General features: G+C 46.2%; 2 protein-coding genes across 2 annotated transcripts; both read right to left on the bottom strand.

The window, feature by feature from the left end:
• Positions 1 to 3184: 3184 nt before the first annotated feature.
• On the bottom strand, positions 3185 to 4159 carry LOC116287670 (uncharacterized). Its single transcript, XM_089039717.1, has one exon. It carries the CDS (start codon positions 4127 to 4129, stop codon positions 3203 to 3205), a length of 927 nt encoding a protein of 308 aa, XP_088895843.1. The 5' UTR covers positions 4130 to 4159; the 3' UTR covers positions 3185 to 3202.
• A 53-nt stretch (positions 4160 to 4212) lies between these two features.
• LOC148905583 (uncharacterized) lies at positions 4213 to 5709 on the bottom strand. Its single transcript, XM_089040588.1, has one exon. The coding sequence runs from the start codon at positions 5707 to 5709 to the stop codon at positions 4213 to 4215; it is 1497 nt and encodes a 498-aa protein (XP_088896714.1).
• Positions 5710 to 24840: the final 19131 nt, after the last annotated feature.

Below are 24840 nucleotides of genomic sequence, written 5' to 3'. Positions count from 1 at the left end.
ATACAACAAAAGAAAGAGAGTGCTGTTGAATAAAGTAAGAAAAACATTGAAAAGAATTAAAACCTTTGACACGACCATTAACTATGCACGAACGAACAAGTTGTTTTCGAACGAACGAGTTGTTTTCGAATGATTGAGTTGTTTTCAGCAGTTGTAGTACGCAGACTTGTAATCTAATAGTCTTTGGCGTAGGAAGTTTTTGACTTTTTCGTATTTTTGAAACGTGTGTTTTTGCTAAATATTTTGGTAAATCAGCAAAGATTTCTTACGAAATTCGGGTAGTTTTACGTTCTCACTTTACAAGTCTTTTCACTGCTGGGTATGTCGTCACGGCAAGTAGTTCGCGTCTAAAGTTTTTGACTCATCCGTAACGTTTCTTCTACTTTAATAGCCTCCTTATTCATATAAACTTTCTTGGAGGAGAAACATGTGTGTTTTCAATAACTATTTCAGAAAGCAAGCAAAGATTGCTAACATAAATCGGGTAGTTTGCCATATTCAAGTCGTTACACTGTTGTCGTCACACACGTGGGTAGCATGGGTGGCGTTCGCGGCTAACGCGTCGTCTTTCACCGCTGTGAGTCCAACGGGTCGGGTCGCTGGTTCGAGCCCTGCGGTCGCCACATGTGAATTGAGTTTGTTTGATGTGTTGTTTTCTCCTATGCTACGAGGGTTTTCTCCGGGTTCTCCGGTTTCCTCCCTCCATAAAAATCAACATGTGAGTTGAGCGTTGTGTGCATAGAATATTAAATGTTGTGGTAGTGCGTGTGAGTGAAAAGTGTCCCCAATAGACCTTTTGCATATAAGACACGTGTCCGTTGTACCAAGACGTCCCACTTAGCAAGCACCGTGATAAGATAATGAGGGTTCTAAAAGCATCATTATCACCCTATGAATACATGCCATTGTTGATGAGCAGCCTTACTATACAAATTAACGGTTCTTTTATTTGGGTGAGGTGGGAGGGAATATTCTTCTTTTGTTTTGTTTTTAATGGACGAATGAATGGAGGAAGAATAGTGATGAGTTGGCGACTCATTGATTGGATTCGTTTTTATTCCTTGTCACAACGAAAGTTTCAATAATGTTAATTCATTAGAAATCTTCGTCTTCTGTTTCGTATAGTTAGGCGTTGAATTCGCACGCGAGCAGCAGCATTACGACGTTGAAAGTTCAGTATCGGTATTCTCATCCTTATCACGATTTCTTCAAATGTTTCTATAGTTTCCCCGGTTAGATACGAAAATTCAGTATTCGTGGCGAGTTTATAAGGACACTGTAATAATCTCTACCACCGTTCATTTCGGGATCAAAGACACCCAAACAATCCAGGACGTCAAATGGATATTCATCACGGCCAAAAACCTGAAAGACTAGCATTGTTATGAAACACTGAAGCCATGCTAAAAAATTCAAAGGAAAAAACTGGGTATTGTTTATAATTCAGAATTTGGTATAATGTCAGAACAGTCACTGGAATTTGACCAAAGAAAAAAAGGAAACGGTGGTGGCATATCTTTGATAAATAAATAACAATGGTGACTGTGGTCACTCAAACTTTCTAGTATAAGAAGGACACCAAAAAGTCGAAGATTGATAGCGTCCTGGACATGCTTCCAGGCATGATGGACAGCGTCAAATCAGCCGCGACGCCCATAAGAAAGCTGTCGCCAAGTGGCAAAATCTTTCAGATTCTGAATAAGGTATCAGTAGACCTTACTAGTTTCTATTTCCTCTCGGTAAAATTTTGGAATATTATTCCATTTGGTAGCTTAAACTCCTGGCCATCTACATACTTAGGCTGGTTTTTCACGACTAGTCTGTTTATTGAAACCACTGGTCTATTGATAAAGGTCTACTGATACCTTTATACATGTTTCATTTGTTTTTTCGTTTTTCTATTTTTAAGATACGATTTTTTAAGATATTTTTTCCGAACGATATTTTATAGATACAGTTGGCGTATAAAAGACACTAGATAAAATGTAAATAACAATATAAATACCATAAGATTTTTTATAGTATTGGCGACCATTAGCATTCCATTAGCAACACAAATTAATGGTAAATGAAGAGACAAATTAACAACAATGAATTGGAGGCACTTACAAAATACACAAAACTTTCTTTATAACAGGCATGCGACATTTTTGTTTTGCTTTGCCCCTGGACACGCCATAATGCATTGCGATTGAAGATGATCGCCTTATCGCAAAAGTGCAGGTTGTAAATGGTATTTTGGTATCATTTCACATTCATCTTGCAAATTCATATCCCAAAAACGTCTCTCGCGATGAATAAACCTTTCACCAATTCGCTTGAAATGGAGGCGGTCCTTGATTCTTTTCTTTATCAAGGCCAGCCTCGACTTGAAACCATTTCGTGTTCGTTAAATATCTATTGAATGCTAATCGACTCCATAACTGTAAAACAAGGTAAGTTTTTTATAAGTGCCCCTTAACACAATGGCCGCAGTATCGTCGAAGTAGTCCATATTGTTTTTAATGATTGTTTGGACATGAAAACCGCTAGTAAGAGGAATATACTCATTTCCGCGTGCCTGAATAACAATGCCCGGGTATAAGTGAGACATTTCGGGACACGGGACACATGTCTTATATGCAAAAGGTCTAGTAGGGACATAGGGTTAAAAGAATGTTATAAAATCACTCTCTCGCGTTCTGATTGGTTGGGGGCGCGTGTTTTATGAGAGCACACAGCATGCGCGCGCAATTTCAGTTTCGAGAAGGCACTCCGCTACGCGTCGTGCTTCTCCTAACAATTCTCTCGTGTTCTGCCAACCCCCGCGTGCTTTGTAACTGCACACAGCACGCGCGCTCGTTTTCTATTTCTTCAGCATTATAGTTATATTGCACTACCAATAAATATGATTTTTTTCATTATTTCTGCACCAAATACTCTAAACTACATTTAAAACTCATCGTCTAGATAAGTTTGGGGTTAGGTACCATGGTGCGAGCTGTGCGCATCAATCAGACTACGCCCTACCACGGAGGTAACCATGGCGACCGGGCCACAGCTCACCAACTATAGTCCAAGGTGCTTGGGAGAGGAACGATGGCCCGGGGGCCATGGTACCTACGACCCCCAACTACCACAAGCACCTAACCCATGCAAGCAGAGAGCCTCAGCAACTCGCAGTAGAATAAGAAAGGCACTATCCGACGACAAAGACAGTACTTTATTTCGATAAACGTGCCGAGGCTGAAGCCAATACCTCCACTGGGGATCTGATATATCGCTGGTAGGCGTTGCTGGACCACCGGCCCATCGACTGTATCAGGTGATCGGGAACTCCGTTTCGGGCTGCTACCGTAGCCGCGCCTATTCTAAAACTATGGCTGGAATAGTTCCCTGGAATATTCGCCAACAACAAGAGTTTTCTAAGCCAGTTGGTAAGAAGAGGGCGTGTCAACGGTTGATCAGATTGCAACAAAAACAATGGCCCTGGGGAATCTCCTCTGATCTTCAGATACGCTAATAGAGAATGGACTGCGCACGAAGGAGGGGTGGCCCTACCCACGTAAACTCGACAACCCTTTCGGAATGGGTCAGTCTTAGACGCTTTAATATGCACACAAAGACACGACGGCGCGTCTATAGAGTCTACTGCTATATCTTGCACGCTCAAGTGAATAGCTGAAGAATAACTGCTTAATTTAGGTACAGTAAACTCCGCAGAACGCATGAAACCAAAGTAAGCTAGGCAACAGGCTGCCCAAAACATTAAGTGATCCACCTGGGACATGTCCAAATGTCCATGAATCAACCACATAATGTCATCAGTGATGGGTAAACGATCCGTGGCTTTGGTCCCCTGGACGCGTTTAATGCCTCTTATCACTCTCTGTAGTCTTGGCCGGTCAAGCAAGGGGTCAGGAAAGCCTTGCTCTACGTGAAGCGCACGGACTGCCGAAAGGTAGGCCTTAATCGACGCATGGTTCAAGGACTGAGACAAGAATGACGCGAACAGGCACAAAGTCCATTCATCTGCTGGACAGACAGAGCCGTCCGCGTGGGCTTTTCCAAACTGCAAGCAAAGGGCTGTAAATCTGTTCTGGGCGCTTGCGTAGGATCGTCGGGTGCTCGGAGCTAATCCCTCTTTCATCAGCCCTCGGCAACGGGCTTCTAGAGCTGAGATGTGAGGTCCTCCAACACGTGACCCGGGATCTGAGTGGGCACGGGCCTGGCTCATGGGGCTAACTGCCGAAAGTCCTGCCAACGGAAGCGGGAAAGTGCGTCAGCAATTGGGTTCTGTACACCGGGGACATGAACCGCAGAGAAGGTAAAGCTGAACTGCGCTGCTGCTAGCAGAAGACTACGAAGTAGATGCATTATGCACGGGACTTTAGACGTTCTCGAATTAAGGATAGACACCACCGCCTCATTGTCAGACCTGAACCTGACATGAAGCAGCCGCCAATGTCTTCCCCAAACGTGTGCCGCAACAGCAATGGGGAAAAGCTCTTTGTATGCAATTGAGAGGGGCTTCTGGGTGGCAAACCAAATGCCATTGAACCACTCTTCCTTGAAAAAGGCGCCGTATCCCAGTGAGCCAGCGGCGTCGGACGTAACTTCGATTTGCGCCGGTGTCGTCATACCAGGATGCAGCCAAAAGCCAACACCGTTCCACGTTTCCAGGAACTGACGCCACCACTGGAGATCCAGATGAAACTCGGCGTTTAAACGAATCGGGTGGTTAGCATTCCTGAAGCAGCAAAGCAGATTTATAATGCGCCTGATAAACGTTCTCCCTGGCCAAACCACCTTAGCTGCATGGTGGAGGAGGCCAATAAGAGATTCGAGTTCGGTCTTACGACACCATTGGCGGTTTGCCCAAGAGTTAACTAATGCACGCACTTTGCCCAATTTATGTTCTGGGAGACGCGCAATTTGCCTAATGGAGTCCAGTTCGATGCCCAGGACAACTAGGGTCGTCGCCGGGCCTTCACATTTTTCAGGGTGAAGAGGGATTCCAAGACTTGCGCAGACACTGATAGCCGTGCCGAGATTGCGGCCACAAACCCCGGAACCTGGAGGACCCGCGGTAATGAAGTCATCCAGGTAATGAAGCAAATCTGACACCTGATAGTTGTTGGTCAAGATCCATTCCACCACCGCCGCAATTGAATCAAAGATGCAAGGGGCAGAGCGTAGCCCAAACGGGAGAGCTAAATCGACGTAAAACATGCCGCCCCACTTCATGCCGAGAAGATAACGGTCCGATGGGTGAACCGCAACGTTACGGTAAGCCGACTGCACGACAAACTTAGCCATCATCGCCCCCACGCCCAATCTACTAACCATTCTGATAATGTCGTCCACTTTGATGTATTGCAATGAAAATTGGTCCGCATTAATGCCATCATTAACGCTGGCGCCCTCGGGTGACGATAAGTCCACGATCAAACGCCATTTACCTGGCTGCCCGCTCTTGGGGATGACCCCGAAACTACTGATTTGCAAATCTGGTAGGGGGGAGTGGGAAAAAAGGCCCGACACCCTGCCTAATGCCACTTCGTTGGTCAAGTACTCGTCGATTACGACTGGGTGCTCCTCGGCTGATTTTTTATTTCGCCTTGCAGATCGCAGCTGTGGCACATTGCTGAAGCCTAGGCGAAACCCCTCCTGAATACCGTTTAGAATATAAGAAACTCGGTCTTGGTCAGGGTGGTGTCTTAATTCCATAGCGAACCTTTCAACCCTGAGCGGGGTGACACTGGAAACTGGGGGGAGCGCGAAGGCGGCTGAAACGAAAGTAATTAGGGGTAAGTTGGAAGCGGGGCAATACTCGAACAGCTATAACAAACGGACCACGAGGGGGGGGGGGAGGGGGGGGGGGTTGAGCAGCAGGTAGGGGGACTCGCGATCGATGCCAAAGATATACGGGTTTAACTCGCGGATTTACGAAGACGGGTACAGCAGATTTATCGCAAACGGAGGTTAAAATATCTTATAAATATACGATGCACGAATGTAAGAAGTTCGCCAATGACTTTTGCATAATTTGTCTAAGACCTAAAGTTATCATACCTAAGCCAGAACCCTTTTGGTGTTGTGGTAAAAAAATGCAAATAGAAGACGACACGTCAGCACAGTGTTACGAATGTGGTAAGAATATTCGTAATGCCGTACCAAATGCTACCAGAGAGCAGTATTACGCCAATGGAGGTCGTAAGAAAACGCCATATAAGAGAATAAAATACTTCAGGGACTGGATGAGTCATATCCAAGGTTTACATCCGGTATATTTAGACACGCAGAAAATCATAGACCATTTAGAAGAGCCAACCCCACAAAGCCTACGGAAAACGCTAAAAAAATTAAAACTAGGGAAATATTACAAAGCTATTCCCTATCTTTTGTCTGAAATTACCGGTAGGCGCATTCCTCATGTCCCAGATATGCAAAGGGCCGAGTGGTTATTCTGTCGGCTGGATAAGGATATTCCCCATTACCCTGACGTAATCTACGAAATATTCCAGCAAATGGACCCCAACCACCCGCTGTTAGAATGGATTCCGAGAAGATGAAATATGCAGCCGAAATCCCCATGCGACGTCTACTGAGCGAGTTTTCTTTGCAGCTCCTCTTTTACCTCCTGATAGATCTTTTTGCGAGATTCCTCGGAAAGATCTTTCACGATGGTTTTTTTATTGCCCGACTTTAACTCCTCGTATTTCTTTTCCTCCGCAAGGATCAAAGAAAACTCCGTGTCGTCTATGCGGCGGTCCCGCAGAGCTTGGGAGACTAAGTCGGCGATGGTGTTAGCCTTTGCTCTTGCTAGGGCTATGTGTGTGTCGTGCTTGGATATCTTGCCGGACAATTGCTTCATAATGCCTGTCGTAACAGCGGAAACGATGCCGCAGGCGGCTCCAACGCCGGCCAAAGGAACTCCAACGATTATTCCCGGTCCGGTGAGTGAGGTAGCAACGCCAGAGCCCGTTAACACAACAGATATGGATCCTGAAGTTATCGCAATCTTATGTAGCGTACTCCGGGCTCTAACGTACTTTTTTCTAACTTTTTCATAGTGTTTTGCCTGCTCTTCCAAGTAAGCCAGGATTAAGTTCGCTTTATTCAGACGAAAGTTTTCGGCGTTTAGTTCGTTAGGTGTAGTATAGGGAACATCTGGGTACAACTTAGGTGCTGATGGTATAACATCCATTATATATACTAATGTACGACGCTTTTGGGAATGATATTGAGGAGCAGCCACATCACGACAACCGGGATTACTGGAACTGGAGGGCCTTTAGGAAGATGTTTCCGCATGCAGACCCTAGTAAGTTCGAAAGAAGACCCGATGGGATTTACTTTAACGGCTCCAGGATGTACAGCAATGCAGACTTGGAGCAAGTAGGTGATCAGGTGCAGCGATTGACGATTGTACACCCCGTTCATAAACCACCAAAACCCGAGCATAAAGCACCTAATTTTCCTAGAAACTTATTGTTAACCACGGAAGATTACCCATTTTACGATGCTGAAGGTGGTGTAAACAACTTCGAAAAGCTGGTAACGCACCTGAAGATTTCAGTGGGTAAACAATCATTTAACGTAATACTAAGAAATATCTATAAGAATACGATGTTGAAGCATACGTCGGGTAAAGAGGCCAGGGAATGGTTAGCAGGGCCCAATATGCGGTATTGGCCGCAGCAGTTAGACTTTGCTATTTGGGCTGCCACTAAAGGTTGTGGTGTTGCCGCGGACATGTTTCACATTCCAATTATGCAGTTTCACGTTGCCTTTACGGTAAGGAGGTTGTTAAAGGAGCTTAACGCACCCCTACCAGGAGATGGAGCATTTAATCCAATGAATAACCGATATGACGCCGCAGCCCTGGAAAGGTTAATTAATGAGTTCAAACCACAGCAAAAAGACTTTCGTTATAAGGAGGGTAAGACGCATGGGCTGGGTATAGTTTACGTTTGGGGTGCCAATGGTGAGAAGCCAGCCGACTACGGGCATCAGGAATACCCAAGTAATGAGTTAGAGTTCAGTGATATGGGTGGTAATAAGGGTAATAATTCATTAATTACTAGAATTCAAACGAACTACCCCGGCACTTGGGATCCATTTGTGTTAATGAAAGGAAAAGGTTTAAGGAACCTAGCCAGGATTAACCGTAGCATTGAAGCATTCGTGTACTGCATCCTGGGAGCGCAGGTAAATACCCGCAACCCCATTGTTGGATCCCAAGGCGCTTCACAGGAAACGCAACAAGAATTCCTAACTTTATTTGAGTCTGCAATAATAGAAAATGACATATCTAAATCGGTGCAGAGATATCAATTAGCGGTGCAGCAGTCTAAAGTGCGACTGGATTACGCTTTGTCGCCTGGTTGTTGGTTAATGCCAAGTAATTTGGTTATTAACACCAATTCCGTTGTGGGTTATAACAACAAGCTGCAGCGAGCTACTAAGGATATGAAGTTTGGGGTGAATGACGTGAACTCTGACATGACCAAGGGCATTACTCACTTCGTAGAGAAACCAAAAAAAGAGGTAGAAAAACCATTAAAAAAGGCGTACGTGCCACCAAAGAAACCAGTAAAGAAGGTTACCAAGGAATATGACCATAATTTACTAAAAGCCGGCTTAGCAGCTGCGAGCATTGGTCTGAGTTATTATATATGGCGATGAACAACCCCTACGTAGCTGGAGTAGATTGTGTTTATACGACTTACACAGGCGAGAAAAAATACACCCAGGCATCTTGGGTTGATGTCACGGGGATGTCTGTGGACCTGAATTATTCAGGTAAGAAATTGATCCTTTGTAGTATTTGCATTGGTGCGACCAGCCATGCCAACGTAGGATTTCGTTTCTGCGATGACAATGGCATACTACAACCCATGCGCGTAAAAGATAATAACAGGGAGCCTGTACATTTCTCCGTAGAGCCAAACCCAGCCAGCCTTGAAAATCATTCCGTTTGGACTTTCCACCTGGTCGCCGATTGCCACGGGAAGGTAAAGCTGCAAATGCGCGCCGACGATACGGGAAAGGTTACGGTAAATAGCATAGAGGACCAAAGAGACTATGTTTATAATCATAAGAGCATTAGCACTCTTACGGTGCTTAGTCTCTAGAAGGTAACTTTGTTGCCTGGGATATATGAACAACCCATACGTAAAGGAAGATTGGTTCTTTCATGACTTAGAGGAGAGAAGGTACGAAACTGATAAATGGTATGACACCGGATTGTGTGTGAAGGTTGGGGGCTTAGGATTAATCATGTGCACTATTATCATTACCACGTGGAATAACTGCAATGTCGGGTTTAGAATCGTCGACGAAAATAACCACCCATTACTACCCTACAGAAAAAAAGATAATAAGAGGCTTCCGGTTCATTTCACGTTTGAGCCCGTGACCACGAGCAGGGAAAACCAACAGCCGGTGACTTTTCACATGATAGCCAATTGTCAATATGCGAAGCTTCAAATTCGTCCCAACGATGCTCACCCACCAAATCCTGGTATGGTTGGAATAAATACCTCTAATAGTAGGTCGGATGCTATTTGGAATCATAAGCCCATTAGCACCATGAGCGCCATACCACTAGTTCCGCATTATCAAGGCGGTGCGAATACTATCTTTACTTATCCCCAGTCGAGGACGCCTCGGGCGCCTGACGACGATAAGCCCCCAGTGATACACAAGGATAAGATTAAGCCTTCATCTTCTTCAGGAGTACCACCCCAATAGCGACGACCAGGATCCAAATGTTATTCCCCACGAACTTTAACATTTCGCCGCCGGCCCTAAGTGCCAAGGAAACAACCGAACCCAGCAGCCCAGGAAGACCGGCTGCCATCTTTTTTCCCAAGTCCGTCAGCCCCTTACCTAACTTGCTTACGCCCGCGCCCGTAGCCTTAAGCGTGGATAGGATAACTCCTACTACGCTCGAAATAGCGACCGCAAACGCCAGCGGAATACCATACTTCAAAAGGGCTCTTTTTACCTTTTCCTTGGTGGTAAGCCCCAGCTCCTTTTCCAGGTTTTCCTTTTGAGCCCGCAATTCTGCAACTCTCTCCTGAAGGGTTTCTACTTCCTTTTGGGCAGCCTCCCTTTCTTCCTCGGTACGAGTTTGGTCCGCAATTACTTCTTGCTGCCGCTCTATTTGCCCCTCCAGGTCTTCAATAGCCTGATCTCTTTGCCGGATTTGTTCTTCCTTAGTGTTAATTTCGGCAACCAACCGCCGCCGTTCCTCTAAAGAGCCAGCTATGGTGGTACGTAAGTTCTTAGCTTCTTCCTTGCTTATGTCTAGGTCTTGCAGGGCAAGTTCGAAGGCTTTTTGGGCTTGGTCCCTATCGCGTAGGGCTTTGTCTGTTTGTTCTCTCATTTCTATTATTCTTTGGTTTTTATCGTTAAGTTCTCTCTTTTGAGCATCGAGGAGTAGTCGGTTTTGTCGCATATAATCTGCTTCCCTTTCTTCCAACGTTTCTTGTAGTCCCTCGACGCGCTTTTCTAGCGCGACCTTTTCATTCAGGGTTTCCAACCTTTCTAACATGCTCCTAGTGGCACGCTGGAAGCCTTTTAATCTTGAGACGTCACCCCTAACGTCACCATTCTCATCAAAGAGGGGTTGTGGTTTCGTCCAGCGGTCTTTGTCGGGAAATCTTAGGTCTTGAACGCTTATGAGGACTTTGTTTCCGCGTTCTGTGAGTTTTACGTCGTTAGCATCAAAGTTGTCGTAGCGCTGCGTTAGCTCTTGCGTTGCTCACTCTACGGTTTCCCGTGCGGCTGCTTCCGGCTCGCCTATGTTTTGAAGCTCTATGTGCTCACGCGGAAACGTGTACTCGCGTGCTTTGGGATGTCTTAGGGCCTTTGCAATCCTATCCCTTAGGGAATCGTCGGGGGTGGGAAGCAGTGGTTCTTCATCACCGTCGTTAATGTCAGCCTGACCTTCCTCAGTGGTGGGATCGAAGTCGGGGTCTGTTCCTTCTACTTCCATTATATATGATAAGCTCAAAGTTAAATCCCAACGTATTACCTAAGCAGGTTGGCGGGCTGAAAGCAGAACGCACCTTTCACCGGGTCACCTTTACCCCCAGCAGCGCAAGGCCAGGGGAGACGCTGTATGTGGGCGTGCCCCGTCTAACGGATAACCTAGTATTGGTTCCCGGTACCTTGGCGCTAAGGTTTAACCTAGCGGTGCAACCAAGTACCGCAGACAAGCGCTATGCCGTCAATAACGTGGGCAGGAACCTCGTCTCTAAGATGAGAATCAAGTTCGCCGGGGAATCCCTCTTGGACTTGAACAGGTACGATTTGTACACCACGTATAAGGATCTGTGGCTAACAGCCTTTGACCGTGCACAAAAGATAGAGCAGGGAATTGGAAGCGTTATTCTTCGTAAGCTTCGCAGCGATACTAACCCCGCGCCTACGGACTCCAGTGGAGCAACCGCAGTAGCAGACGCAACAAGGGTAAAGACCGCCTATGGTAGCAAGTACGTTATCCCTTTGGATTTCGAAGTGATTACGAGTCATGGCGTGTACTACCCCAGACAGTTATCCGAGTTACAGTTTGAAGTAACCTTGGCGGACACTACGAACGTCATAGGAGGAATGGACAGCGCAATTAGCGGAGCCGTGGATCCCTATTCTATCACCAACTTAGAGCTACAGTACGAAACGGTGTACAGCGAAGAGCTGGCCCGTAGCGCTGGCATGGAATACAGCGCCGGAAAGGCATTCCTTTACGACCACGTAGTGATGTATAAGACGTTCAGCTTCCTGGATAAGACGGATGAGGTTATCAACCAAAGCATTAACCTCCCCCGAAGAAGTCTTACGGGGTTGATGCTGGTGTTTGCCAAACCCTATGAGGCTGGTAAGCGCAACTCCGAGGCCTTCCACAACCCTAACATTACTAACGTAGGGGTCAACATAAACGGAGTCCCAAACAAGGTCTACTCGCAGGGAATAAAGCCCGCAGACGTGTACAGGGAGGCAATGCGTAAGTTTGGTGACCAGGTAAGTCCCGAGGAATTCTTTAAGGATAAGTATGCGTTATGGATTGACATGCGCACCATCAACGACGAAGACCTACATGGTCAGGGTTTACGTCTAGTAAATACGCAGGATGGCATAACATTGGAGATCAAACGCACCAAGAACGCCAGTGCGGGCGACGGTGATAGGATAAACTGCTACGTCTTCGTCGTGTCTGACGCGCAACTGAGCGTAGAAATGAATCAGCTAAAGAGCGTTGCCTATTGATCCACTCGCTCATCCTTTTGATAAAAAAATATCGTTGGTATATAATGCTTCGCGTATTCGAAAACAACGAAACCAAACTGCAATGCATAGTGCAAGGCGAAACTTTGTACTTCAAAGCAAAGGAGGTGGCTTTGGCGTTGGGCTATGAGCGCCCAAAAGATGCGATTAAGGTGCACGTTCGTGAAAAGTATAAGAAAAGGCTTAGCGAACTTAGAATGGAGGTGAATCGCCTCCCTTCCAGTTCGCACCCACATTCCCTGTACGTAACCGAATCTGGGTTGTATCAACTAATATTTAGCTCTAAAATGCCAACGGCAGAGGCATTCCAGGATTGGGTCCTCGAGGACGTTCTTCCCGCATTGAGAAAGACAGGTAAGTATGAAATAGAAAGGCGGTTCGATAGTCCTAACAAGTTAGTCTTCAAAATGGAAAACGAGTTTGACCTGCATAAGAAAGTCGTGGACTACATACGCCGGTTTTACCCTCAGATGCTCATAGCGCCCGGCTTAGGGGAATTGCAGGATTCTGACAGCAAACGCATAAAATGCTGGCAGAAGGGTTATCAAAGGGGCCAACCCGACCTCTTAATACTGAACGCGCATTTAAGGTATGAAGGGCTTTGCATCGAATTAAAAACGCCGAAAGGGAATGGCATACTCTCCGCAGACCAATGCAAGATAATTTCGCAGTATGACGCGAATGGTTACCTAACCATGGTTAGTAACGATTATGACGTCATCTGTCGTGCCCTTAGCAACTACGCGGAAGGCATCCGTATTCCCTGTCGGTGGTGCTGCAAACGCTTCAAGACTGCGGAGACAAGGGCAACGCATTTAAGAATATTTCATAGATATAATGATCGTCAACCAAATACACTGGCGTGACCTGATTTGCGGTAAAGCATACGAAATAAAAAATTACGTCGTCTTCGAAGACATCGACCGTTTACGGTTAGTCCTCAAAGACTTAGAAGGCAAGGAATATTCCCTTTGGGCGCCGGATTGCGTGCGGTACGTAATTCAGGGCGAGGAATTCACCCACTTACGCAGCTATGGTAAGGTAAATGGCCGATGGAAGTTTGACATTGAAAGAACAGTCACTCCATCTCCTCTTTGTAGTTAAGCGCGTCTGCTAAAGTCCGCTGCGCTTTAGGATCCGCGGAGCACCAATGCCCCACAAAGGATCCTTCGGAGAATACCCTGTCGCAATGAAGGCAGGTGTATTTTTTACGCGGCGGCTTACGAGGGGTAATGCAGTCGGCAGGTAGTTCGCAGGTAATACAGTCCATATATTGAAAGGGCGATTAGGAATCCTCCTAAGAAGGCGGCTGCGTAGGCTAGCATATACCTTTAAAAGGGGTCTTTATTTTTATTAATGTTTCTTCTTTTCTTATTGAGTTCTGCATACCTTCTCCAAAAGGGGTCCTTATATTTATTAATGTTTCTTCTTTTATTCTTAATAAACAATCAAAGAATATTAATAAATATAAGAGTGCATTTTGAGACTCTTTGCGCAAACCCTACTTTACTTACGGGCTTTCCTTACCTCCATGTTTTGAGCATGCCAATCATCAAAACGATCCAAGTACTCCTTAAAACCGCGGGGACAATGCTGCGGGCACAAGCACTGCCAGATATGATCATCTCCTTTCCTTAAGCCGCCACACGCGTCACAGGGCGCACTCCAATACTCTGCGTTCTCCCAGCGCGTACCTTCGGCGCGGTCGAACTCCGTAAAGCGTTGGTCTATTTCTTTCTTACGAAGAGTTAACTTCCTTATGGTTTCCGCTGGGCAACATCTCGCAGCGATATCACCATGCTCCTCGCATACGACGTCCAAATCATAATTACCACGACATCTATGTTGATGCCATGCGTCGGTTAAGAGCTCCCCGCAGCGCGCACACACATCCTTTAAACACACCCTATTTTCTTGGTGGTATTGCAACATTTGGGGCGTGCTAAAGAGCCGATTACAATCAGCACAGCGTCTTTCCTTAGACTTCAAACACACCCTTCCTTCCACGTGATATCGCAGCGCCTGTTTACTGCTAAACTGCCGGCTGCAAGTGCCACAGGTGGTGACGTTATCCACCTCTTTAAAACATACCTTCTTTTTTTGGTGATATTGCAAAGCCTGTTTGCTACTGAACTCCCTGTCGCAATCCTTACACTTCATTATATAATAAGAATTTATTAACCCTTATAAGGGATACCGCATGAAGTCCTTAACGGAATCTTTCGCCCAGCCGGCCATCGTCAAAAGCGCACCAAACCTCTCCGCGCGCTTCAGACCGCACATTTCATCGTACAATTCCTGCACGCGCTCTTTTAACCGGTCTATCTCCTCCCTTTGCATTTCTATGGTGTCTCTTTTATCTTATGCGTCGGCGGCAATCCTTCTTACTGCTTCCACTGGGTCCATCGTATATATAATGGATCCGAACCATATTCCTTGTAACGCTCTGATAGTAGGACCCACCGGCTGCGGCAAAACGCAGTTCGTAGTGGAGCAGCTATTAGGACCCTTTAGATACCGTTTCGACTACGTCGTGCTATTATGCCCCACCTACGTGAATAACCGCACCTGGACGGGCATAGGAGTGAAAGACGACGACTTCTTCGTAGATATCTTAGACCCTAACGAGTTATCCAGCCATTTGAAGTTCTGGCACAAGCAATTCCCTAAAGATACACAGACGCTCCTCATATTGGATGACATTGCCTGTGGGGACGACGTAAAAAGACGCACTTCCGAGCTCGTTAAACTCGCCTTCAGCGGTAGGCATGACAATATCAGCGTTTGGTTGCTTTCCCAGCAGCTTACCAGTGTCTCTAAGCCCTTCAGGGAAAACATAGGCTCTCTCGTAGTATTTTATACTCCAAGTAAGTCTGACCTGGAAACCATCTTAAGCGACTACGGCGGTGAGATATCCAAGGAACAGTTGCATGAATACATGCGGCACCTAAAAACGCACCAACATTCCAAGATGATCTTCTCTTTGAGGTTTCCGTATTCCATAAAGATCTGCGATCTTTAAAGTCTTTGATTCCTAATGTATATGGATATTGAGCAGCTCTTAGATGAAGTCCCCACACAGTTAGATGAAAGTAACCTTAAGGAACAACTTAACATCCTTGTGTCATCTGGGAAGTGCAAAGAAATGATAGGCAAGGAACTTACCCATGAGCAGGTTAATAAGTTGCCAGAAGAAGAAGTCAAGAAGTTCCATAAGAGGTACGAGGCTGCCCTTGCAAGTAAGACCACGGACGCCGTAGCAGACTCCGCTATCCGACTTGCGACTAAATTGCTTGGACTTGCACTGCCTATAGACGACGTGGAGCAACTACAGAAGGACATAAGAGATGACTATGTCATATCCCAAGAACTTAAGATAACCTGCGGGTGGTTGTCTTTGAAGTGCGGTAAGTTAATGGCAGTCGCCTCTGCGGCACTTCACGTAGCTCAGCATGTCGACTTGAAGGAGGTACTGGTGTCTTGGAAGGACTTCAAGAAGGACAGAGAAGTCGAAAAGGTCTTCCAGGCGGCACTTGCCGAGGTACCTGATCAAGTCACCTCAAGTACTTAGTCAAGTCGTTGTCAAGTCGCCTCAAGTACTTAATCAAGTCGTTGTCAAGTCATTGCCAAGTCATTGTCAAGTCGTCATCAAGTTACTTGTCAAGTCCTTCAAGTCCCTTAATATAAGATGAGTGGCACCGAAGAACAACCACCCGTAGAAGATACCAAGATTACCAAGGCTAAATCTCCAGGCAGAGTCGCTGCCGGAAAGAAGCTCGCGGAGATGAATAAAAAGAACAAGGCAAAAAAGGAGGAAAAGGTGGAGGAAGAGGAATCCTTTATTAATCCTGGGTACGTCATCGGCGCGTTAGGAGTCATCATAGCTGCAGGCAGCCTTTACTTACAATGGCGGGCAACGAAAAAGGTAGAACCACCAACATATCACGCACCTGTGGAGGTTAGAAAAAGTAAGATCCCTGAAATGGAGTAATAACCTTCTCGCTCTGTAATATAATGTCAACCGCGTTATTGAAAACTGTTGAAGAAGCAGCTATCATTACTTCCATCGTTGCGGGTATTGGTTGGGTAGGTAAGAAAGTGCTCAAAGAAGACTTTACTGAAGACCCAAGCAAGAGCTTCGCTAATTTTGCTAAAATGACCGCTGCCGTAGGCGGGGCTATCATGGCAAAGAATTACCTACAGAAGGAAAAGTACATTCCTAATGTATAAATGGCTAGCGTGGTCGCAGGTGGAGTTATTGCAGCTTTAGCATTCACTGGAGCTAATTATGGTGGTCAGTATTTGGATAGATTAGTCAGAGGCGACAAAAGCGGCGCCGCCGAAAGGAAGAGACACGACTTAGCGCTGGAGAAATATCAGCGAGACGTGGCAGCTTGGAATGAAAAAAGACAAGCTTACAGGGATTGGTTGGATAAGAACTACCAAGACAAGATGCAGGCGGATAAGAACTTCGAAAACACGGACTACGCCTTTAAGCTCTATGCGCAGGCGCACCCTGCGGCATTAACGGGGTTAAGAAAGCCTCAGTTTAAGAATTACTACCAGCCTTCTAAGAAACAAAAAGACAATGAATTGGTCTTTGTAGGAGTCGCAGGGCTGGCGGGAGGCGTGGCTTTGGCGTATCTGCTCTAACGAAGGGAACTGTGTTTCCTGAAATATATGATCGTCTTTTTGGAAAGCGACAAGAATAACTTTACTACTTATCTGAATCCTCCCATCCGCGCGGAAAGGGTTCGGTTGGTTAGTTGCTCTTTGTACAATTCTTGGTATAATTTAATTAATGGCTTTGTCATCGGAACTTCCGGCGCCAAGCCAAAGTTACCAGATTCCCATTACACCCCCATAACACTGGCTAAGGAGCTAGCAAAGCATGGATATACTCTTACCACAGGATTACCCCATGAAATGAAGTTCAAGAAAAATAGTGGAAGCGCTAATTTGAAGGACAGTTCATTGGTAGAACTCCTAGGTCTTACTAGTACCACGATCAATGGTCAACTTGACGTGAAATGGAAAGTCGCATCCTCTTACGAAGTCTATTGCGACTTGGTTCATAGTTACAACAATGGAGAAAAGTCTTCTCTTATGTCCAAATTCCTACCTAAGGGTAATCCATTTGACCTGGTAGAATACACTCCCATTTCTTTGAGCTATGACTTGTCTAATTTGGTAGAAAGCATAAACATCACCATTAAAGTGGACGGAAAGACGGTGGATTTTAACGGACGTAAGATCAATCTTGTCCTATCCTTCGCTTGAATCAAATTTATATAATGGGCCGCGTAGAGGACAAACTTAAAAGGATTTACTATGGGCCGGAAGGCTATTGGAGAGGAGCGTCAGCTATCAAGAAACTCGCGACCGCGGCCAGGGTATCAGACGAAACAGCTAAGAACTGGTTGAAAAAACAAACCCTCTGGCAGGTTTATCTTCCCGTGCCCAAGTACATTCCCAGGCCCAGCTTTACTGTAAATACCCCCAATGAAGTTCATCAGGCGGATTTGCTTTTCTTACCGCACGACAAGGTGAGAAGAAAGATCTATAGATACGCTTTGACCGTAGTTGATATCGCAAGCAGATACAAGGACGCCGAACCCATAACCAGCAAGGATTCTGGGGAAGTCGCAGAAGCCCTAGGTAGGATTTATAAGCGCGTCTTGAAATGGCCTAAGCTGCTGCAAGTGGATGCGGGGACAGAGTTCATGGGCGTGGTTACTAAGACCCTGAAAGACCACAGCACTAAAATTAGGAGAGCCGAAGCTGAGTACCACAGGGGTCAGAGCATCGTCGAAAGATTTAATAAGACCCTGGCCGAGCGTCTCTTTGGGTACCAGTATTGGAAAGAGCTGGAAGATCCCTCCAAACGCAACAGGGAATGGACTCAGAGGCTCCCCCAGGTCGTCGCGGCTTTGAACAACGAGGCGGCCAGGGCTACGGGGATGAAACCCAAGGATGCCATAAAAAAGAAACACGTGGAACACAAGTCCTATGTCAGAAGTTCGAGGGCGGTCGGACTGAAGGAAAAAAAGCTACCCCGCGACATAGTGGTCAGATACCTCTATCAGCCGGGGGAACTCGAAGGTGGCAGTAAGAGAGCCACGGATCCTAACTGGTCCCTGGAAACGTATGAGATTTCGAAGTCCGTCACCAAGGAAGGGCAACCCGTGTTGTATTACCTAAATGGCCCAAGTCGCGGATTTGTCATGGAAGAGCTGCTCATAGTCCCCAAAGACTCAGAGTAGCGCAGCACCACGCGCCCGATTGCACTCTAGGCATGTCAGTCTTACGTTACCTCTGCAATGGCCGCGTTTATTATTTATGCGATCCACGGAGAACTGTTGATCGTCATTCGGGTCAAACCTCCATAGTAGAGGTATGTTACACTTTGCGCAGCGGGCGCCTTTCTTATAGACGTCGTCCACGCATAGGTCAAACTTTATCCCCGCATAGCGGGGATCTTTGCTCTTTTCTTCGTCGTGGCGCTTGTAGCGAAGGAGTTTCTTGGCAATGTTCTCTTTGGCTACGTCTTCTGGGGTGCGGTCGTAACGCATTTGTGGCCCCCAGGCCCTTTTTAACTGTTTGGCATACTCCACACGACTTACGGCGGTGTAGATAAGGTTGCTCCAACACAGCCGCTGGTCTATGATCCATAAGGTTTCTTTTATGGTAAGCCCTTGCGCGCTGTGGACTGTCATGCAATAACCCAAGCGCCAGTCTGGATGGGAGGTAATTCTTTCTACTTTTTCTATGGGCACCCAGGCTTTATCGTGAGTTACGGCATTCTGCAGTTGGATGTCGGTGCCTGGCACCCATACGTCTCTTTTTTGCATTCGGGTGTCGTGGGGTTTATAGCAGACGGGCACGGGATATGTAGGGAATCGCTCGCGGTGTATATTCAGCAGGTCTTTCTGTATGCGTGATTGTGCTGCGCGCTTGCTGCTCAACACCAAATCCTTTGGATGCCACGCGTGAAGAAATTCCTCGTATTTCTTCGCTCGTACCCTCTTGCGTAGTATCTTGTTTTGTTCCGCGTCACTAAGGCCCCGAAGTTCTGCTTTCAGGTTTCTTATTTGATCCTTACTGCGGTAGTCGGTGTTAATTTCTTCGGAGTGGTCTACCATTTCTTTTAACCATTTATGGGGCATCTCTCCGGTTATTGGAGGAGGCTGGCAAGGATCTCCGGCGAATATCACTTGACACTTTCCACGGAGGAATTCTACAAATTCCTGCAGGATTTCTAAAGGAACGGTGCAAATCTCATCCCAAAGTATCACCGGGGGTATGTCGTGGATGGCTTCTGGTACCCACTTTTGACCATTCCAGCGGAAGAAGCTGTGGTAGGTCTGCGCGTCGTAACCCATCTCCGTTAATTCTCTTTCCAGACGGTGCGTTGGCGTTAACACCTTTATCTTTGGAAAGAGTTTCAAGACACGCGTAGTTTTACCACTGCCTCCCGTTCCGTAAAGGTAAGAGAAGCGTTGGTAAGAGATTGGGTCGGCAACTGAAGGTAGAGGCTCCCCGGTTGGTTCCACGCTACCGTAAAGATGTTCTCCGTGATATTCTACACGGCCTCTCCATGCTTTTATCTCCTCATCTTTGACGCGCCATTGGCCACTTTCTGCGAGTTCATCGGCAGTGTAGAATTCCTTCATCTTCTCTAACACTTCTGGCTTTACATACAAAGAATCCGTGGCCACGCGTGGGATATCCTCTTTGTCAAACCGCAACAGCATTGCTAAGAGATTGATGTGCGCATATGCTAGCATGCTGGCCCGAAGATGGTAATATTGCGGGCGATGATCTTGGTAATAACACAGCGCATTCCATTGCCGTTCCCCTTGGCCTTCTATGAAATAATTCCACTTCTCTACGGACACCATGGTTCCTTGCTCATGCGCGCGTTTTATTAAGAAGTTCAACTCACCGTCGTCTGTTATCAAACGCCGTTGCATGTGTTTTTCTCCTTCCTTAGCGCCCTGTGTGAACTTTCCTATGACAACCCGCGCTGTGGGGTTGTGCTCTGGGAGCCATTGTGTGAAGGCGCTATGGCAAAGTATGGCTTCATGCGCTGTGTATGTGAGGAGTTTACGCTCTTCGAGGAACTTCAGTAGGGGTATGGGTATCCATTCTTTCTCCTGCAGGTGCTTCCCATACCACGCGTAAATTATTGGATGTAAGTCTTCTGCCAACTCCCATGTGGTTAGTCTGACGAATCCTGTTGCTGGTGCGTCGTATTTACAGTCTAACGCGACACGAAAGAATTGTGAGTCGGGATGCCCGTATCTATCGTAATACTCCTTACAATCCCCAAGGCCTTTAAAACTGGCAGGGTAGCAATGTTTCATATCCAGGGATACGTATTGATCTTCGTCGTACTCCATGTTCCACAGACCTCCATGGCCGTGTTCTACACAGGCTTTGGCTATGTCTCCGAATTCTTTTGGGGTGGGTTTCCAGCCGTTTCTTTTCTTTGCGGCCAGGAAGTCCAAACTGCGGGAGCTAAGGACCTCATCTGAAAAGTCCTCACCAAGGGTTTCGCAGGCGCTTTGGATGCGCTGGTGTTCGCTCTCGGGCCGGTAAAGAGTGCCGTCTTGCGTCATGAATTGATTTCCTTCCGAATCCATTAGCCATATGGAATTCTCGTGGATCAAATCTATGAGTGGTGACCCCTTGTAGACCTTTGTCTCCTTCTTTCTTGGAAACCTAAGTTCTCTCCATGCGTGCGCGTTGTGTTGATAGATAACAATAGGCGCTCCCCGGCCTCCATACTTTTTCGTCCCTTCGTAAATGAAACCGTCGGTGATGTCCTTCACGTGTATGCGGCGTTCTAAGGCAGTTTCTAACTTTTTGATGTTTTCGATGGAGCCTCCAGTTTTACGTGTAGAATGCTCCCATTTCCTGATGGCTTCTCTTCTTTTTGGCGTAAGCTTACCACCCCGAGAGGAATCCTCGAAAAACTCCCTAACCAGCTTCCCAACGCAGTTACCAGGATGTCGCATTGGTCGCAACTTCTTAACGTCCGGCTTCTTAATCTCGTATGCACCGTAAATGACCACGGTAACCGGGTAAGCGACCTCGTAGAAGAGCATGTCTATTCCCTCAAGTGCTCCCGGTCGTGTGTGCTTATTCAAAACGAACAGGTTCTGCTTACCAGACGCTCTGATAGGATTACGACCCTTTTCTATTATCCACTCACCGTCTAAGTACTTTACGAATGTCAACTCCAAACGGTAGTCACCGGCCGGCATTCTGTTGATTATCTTTTCAGCCATTTTGTGATTCATAGTTTTGTCTGTCTTTCCCTCCATAAATGTAGCGAAGACAAAGTCAGCGTCTGAGTTATCCATCACCTGATTTCCGAGCCTGCGCACAGTTTTGTTTTGAATGTCGTTGATGGTGGCCATGTATATCTAAGGAATATTTTAACCTCCGTTTGCGATAAATCTGCTGTACCCGTCTTCGTAAATCCGCGAGTTAAACCCGTATATCTTTGGCATCGATCGCGAGTCCCCCTACCTGCTGCTGGTTGGGAAGGCGGCTCAATTCAATGGACGCAGCACACAACACAGTCAACTGTAATACCAGAACCCTCGACATTGATATCAGCTTATTGAAGGGGTCTAACCTGGCTAACTACTGGTAAATAGATAAATCAATATATAACTAAATAATAATAGGATAACTTTAATCGGCCAGCCCAACAGTACCAACCCAAATAAACAAACGAGGGGTGGCATGGCAGCAGTTAATTGCAGCGTCAAACTGTTTTTCGTTACGTGTTTCGTTACGCTGCGAAAACCGTAGGTATAACGGGTTAACTCTGTCTTGAAGTGGGACAGACGACGCCGGGGGGTAACCTCCAATCGAGCTAAGAACGGAAAGCAGCAACAGCGGGAACGATATAACGACAGCGAGTGGCGAGAGTCGCGGCAAACGGTAACGACAATATACGAAGGGGAGGCAGCTTCGCTCCCACTTCGACGGCACAACAGCAGAGTCAACGTCTACGCTCTCTCGCACGAGACAGCACAGGCGACGCGGAACGTTCCCTCAGCTTAAGCGACGAGGATTGCGACTCAGGGCACTGTGGCTCCCGGTGCGAGCCCGAGCACTTAGCACAACAGTGAGCGTACCGACAGGGAGAATAAGGGGAGGTGCAGCGATCACGGTTCCACGACAAGCATACCGTTGTAGATGAGGACCTTGCAGTAGAGCCAGCCGTGTGAAAATTATAAAGTTGCACGTTTAGCTGAGACCAATCAGTTAGTTGTAACGCGGCTGCATATTCGCGGAAAGCCTGATCGTAGCCCATCCAAGCTCGTCCATTGAACAAACGGTAGGTGCGAAGGATCAACAACTTGTACTGAAGCAAATCCCTCCAGCGAAGCGGGTTAAAGGCTGTGACCACGAGTGTGTAGACAGAAAAAGCTTCTGACCAACTAACAATGTCGTCAAACCGACGCTTTGGCTTTTTAGGCTGGCTAGTGAGTACTAGCCTACCATCTAGCATGAGCTGGGGCTCGTCAGAATCCGAGCTAGAGACCAAATTAGCTGGTACGAGGTCGTTCAAATCAATAAACCTCCCTGTGACGATCTGAGCCACCAGTTTTGAAGGTATTGGGGAATATCCCGGACCCACAACAAACGGTTGGTGCAAAATAACAGGCAGTGGGCTCTGGGAACCCGTGGAAGAGGGGACTGAACTCGTTGCACCGAGACTACTGGTAGTTGAAGTTAAAGTTGATGTACTCGAGGCGGCAGGAAAAGAGAAAGTGTTCAAAAAAGACGGGGCAACCATTGAGGACCTACCTCCAAGAGTTCCGGGCTGATTTAGTAGAATCCCCGCTCCTGTCTGCAATAATTGGCTGGTCCTTTGGGCAAGGGAAGAGGGCGGCAACCCAACATTATCATTCGCCTGACTCGAAGCTCTGCTGGCCATTGAACGGTCGACTGCTCGCTGGATGGCTTCAACAATCTGTGAAGAAAGCTCTACAGGTACCTGGGAGACCGTCACCACACTCGGCGAAGAGCTAGTAGACTCTCCCGATGATGCAGCCTCGTTATTCATGTTGTATGACGGTGTAAACACCCCAAAACAGGCAAAAGTGATGATAAACAAAAATTTTTTGCTGCACGCTCACAGCCAAAGCTACCAAGACTGCTGGCAAAGCTGCCACTAAGTCCTTAGCAAAAACGCGCCCCATTCCCCACCCCCACCGCATATTATTGGGGTGGGTAGCCGCTGGCCGCTACGACTCGGTTTTAACTTGCCTGAATTTCATTCATGCTCATTAAAACTTTGATCTAAAAGGTTCACAGAAGTAAACCTAATCATCGGTTGCTTTGAAACATAATTCAAGTTATATTTTAGATCTTTCTTTTAACCTGACTCGCATTTTATAAAAAGCATAAAATATCTATTTTTGATGGTCAACCTGTGTTTTTCCTAACGGTAAGGGGACTAGGTACTAGAAACGTGTTTACTCATAGATATTTAATGTTTAGTGAAAATTAAGGTTTAGAACGCATGTGGCATAATTGTTTTGTCATTGTTATACTCATTTAATAGCTTTCTCCCTTTACCCACATGGTCTATGGAAATGATTTCCGGTCATTTTGACAAAATTACACCCGAGGGAGGAGAGGGGCGGGTCCAATTTTTCACGCCTAAGTTGCACACGTGCTACAAAACATGTACTGGAACTGCGAATGAATACCAAGCTGACGCTACTCAACTTTCTGATTTTTAGTTTCGTCTTCTACTACAAAAAAGTTCGCAACTAGAGAAAGCGAAGATATCGAGACAAATGTCATTCAAAGCTCAAACTTGTGGTGCTAAAAGCCACGTTGCCGCGGCCATCTTGAGAAAAAAGTCCCAGCACTTGTATCTAGAGATTAAGTTATTTTCTTCGCTAATTCTGAGTATATTCATACTACTTCATAATATATAATGCCATTGGTTTTTAGATTATTATGTTCGACATGTAAATATCAGGATTACGATCAATGTGAATCGTGGCCATAATAAGCCCTGTTCCGGGCCGTTTTAATTTAGACATAATTACATAAAAAAGAAAATTGTTTCACTAGATTATTTAAGACCGAAAGGAATGGTGGGCATGCATGGGTGTTGAAAATGGCAGCTACGAGCAACGCTAACCTTGGTGTCCTTGAAGAGAATTGATAAAAAACACCAGTCATTCCAGCTAATGATTGGAATAACTGATCTCTTATTGTTAATCGTCTATCTACTTTGGGTGTGACAACCTTTTTGAAATATGTATTCAAACAAGTTTGTTCCTCTTGATTACAACCTTGCTGATAAATGATGATTTTTTGCAGGTGTTCGTCACTCTCCTAATATGCGGTACGAGCTCCAACTGTCAAACCCTAAAGACTTTTACCACGAGGTACACCGCCCTTCTCATTTCCTGAACTTCAGCGCAAAACTTTCCATTAGTGGACAGGCGAAAAAATAAACAAAGGAATACAAATATTTCTTTAGACATTTTAAAAATTATCATCTCTTGTGTTTATTTTCGT

Source organism: Actinia tenebrosa, unplaced genomic scaffold, assembly GCF_029948245.1.
Source record: "Actinia tenebrosa isolate PJP-AT-01 unplaced genomic scaffold, QUT_ActTen_1.0 PGA_scaffold7__59_contigs__length_16204524, whole genome shotgun sequence".
Lineage (NCBI taxonomy): Eukaryota > Metazoa > Cnidaria > Anthozoa > Actiniaria > Actiniidae > Actinia > Actinia tenebrosa.
This window is presented reverse-complemented; position numbering and strand designations above follow the sequence as displayed.

Bases quoted from the DNA above. Each gene is read 5' to 3' on its own strand.
- LOC116287670 (XM_089039717.1), bottom strand. From the start codon at position 4,129: ATGAAAGAGGGATTAGCTCCGAGCACCCGACGATCCTACGCAAGCGCC.
- LOC148905583 (XM_089040588.1), bottom strand. From the start codon at position 5,709: ATGGAATTAAGACACCACCCTGACCAAGACCGAGTTTCTTATATTCTA.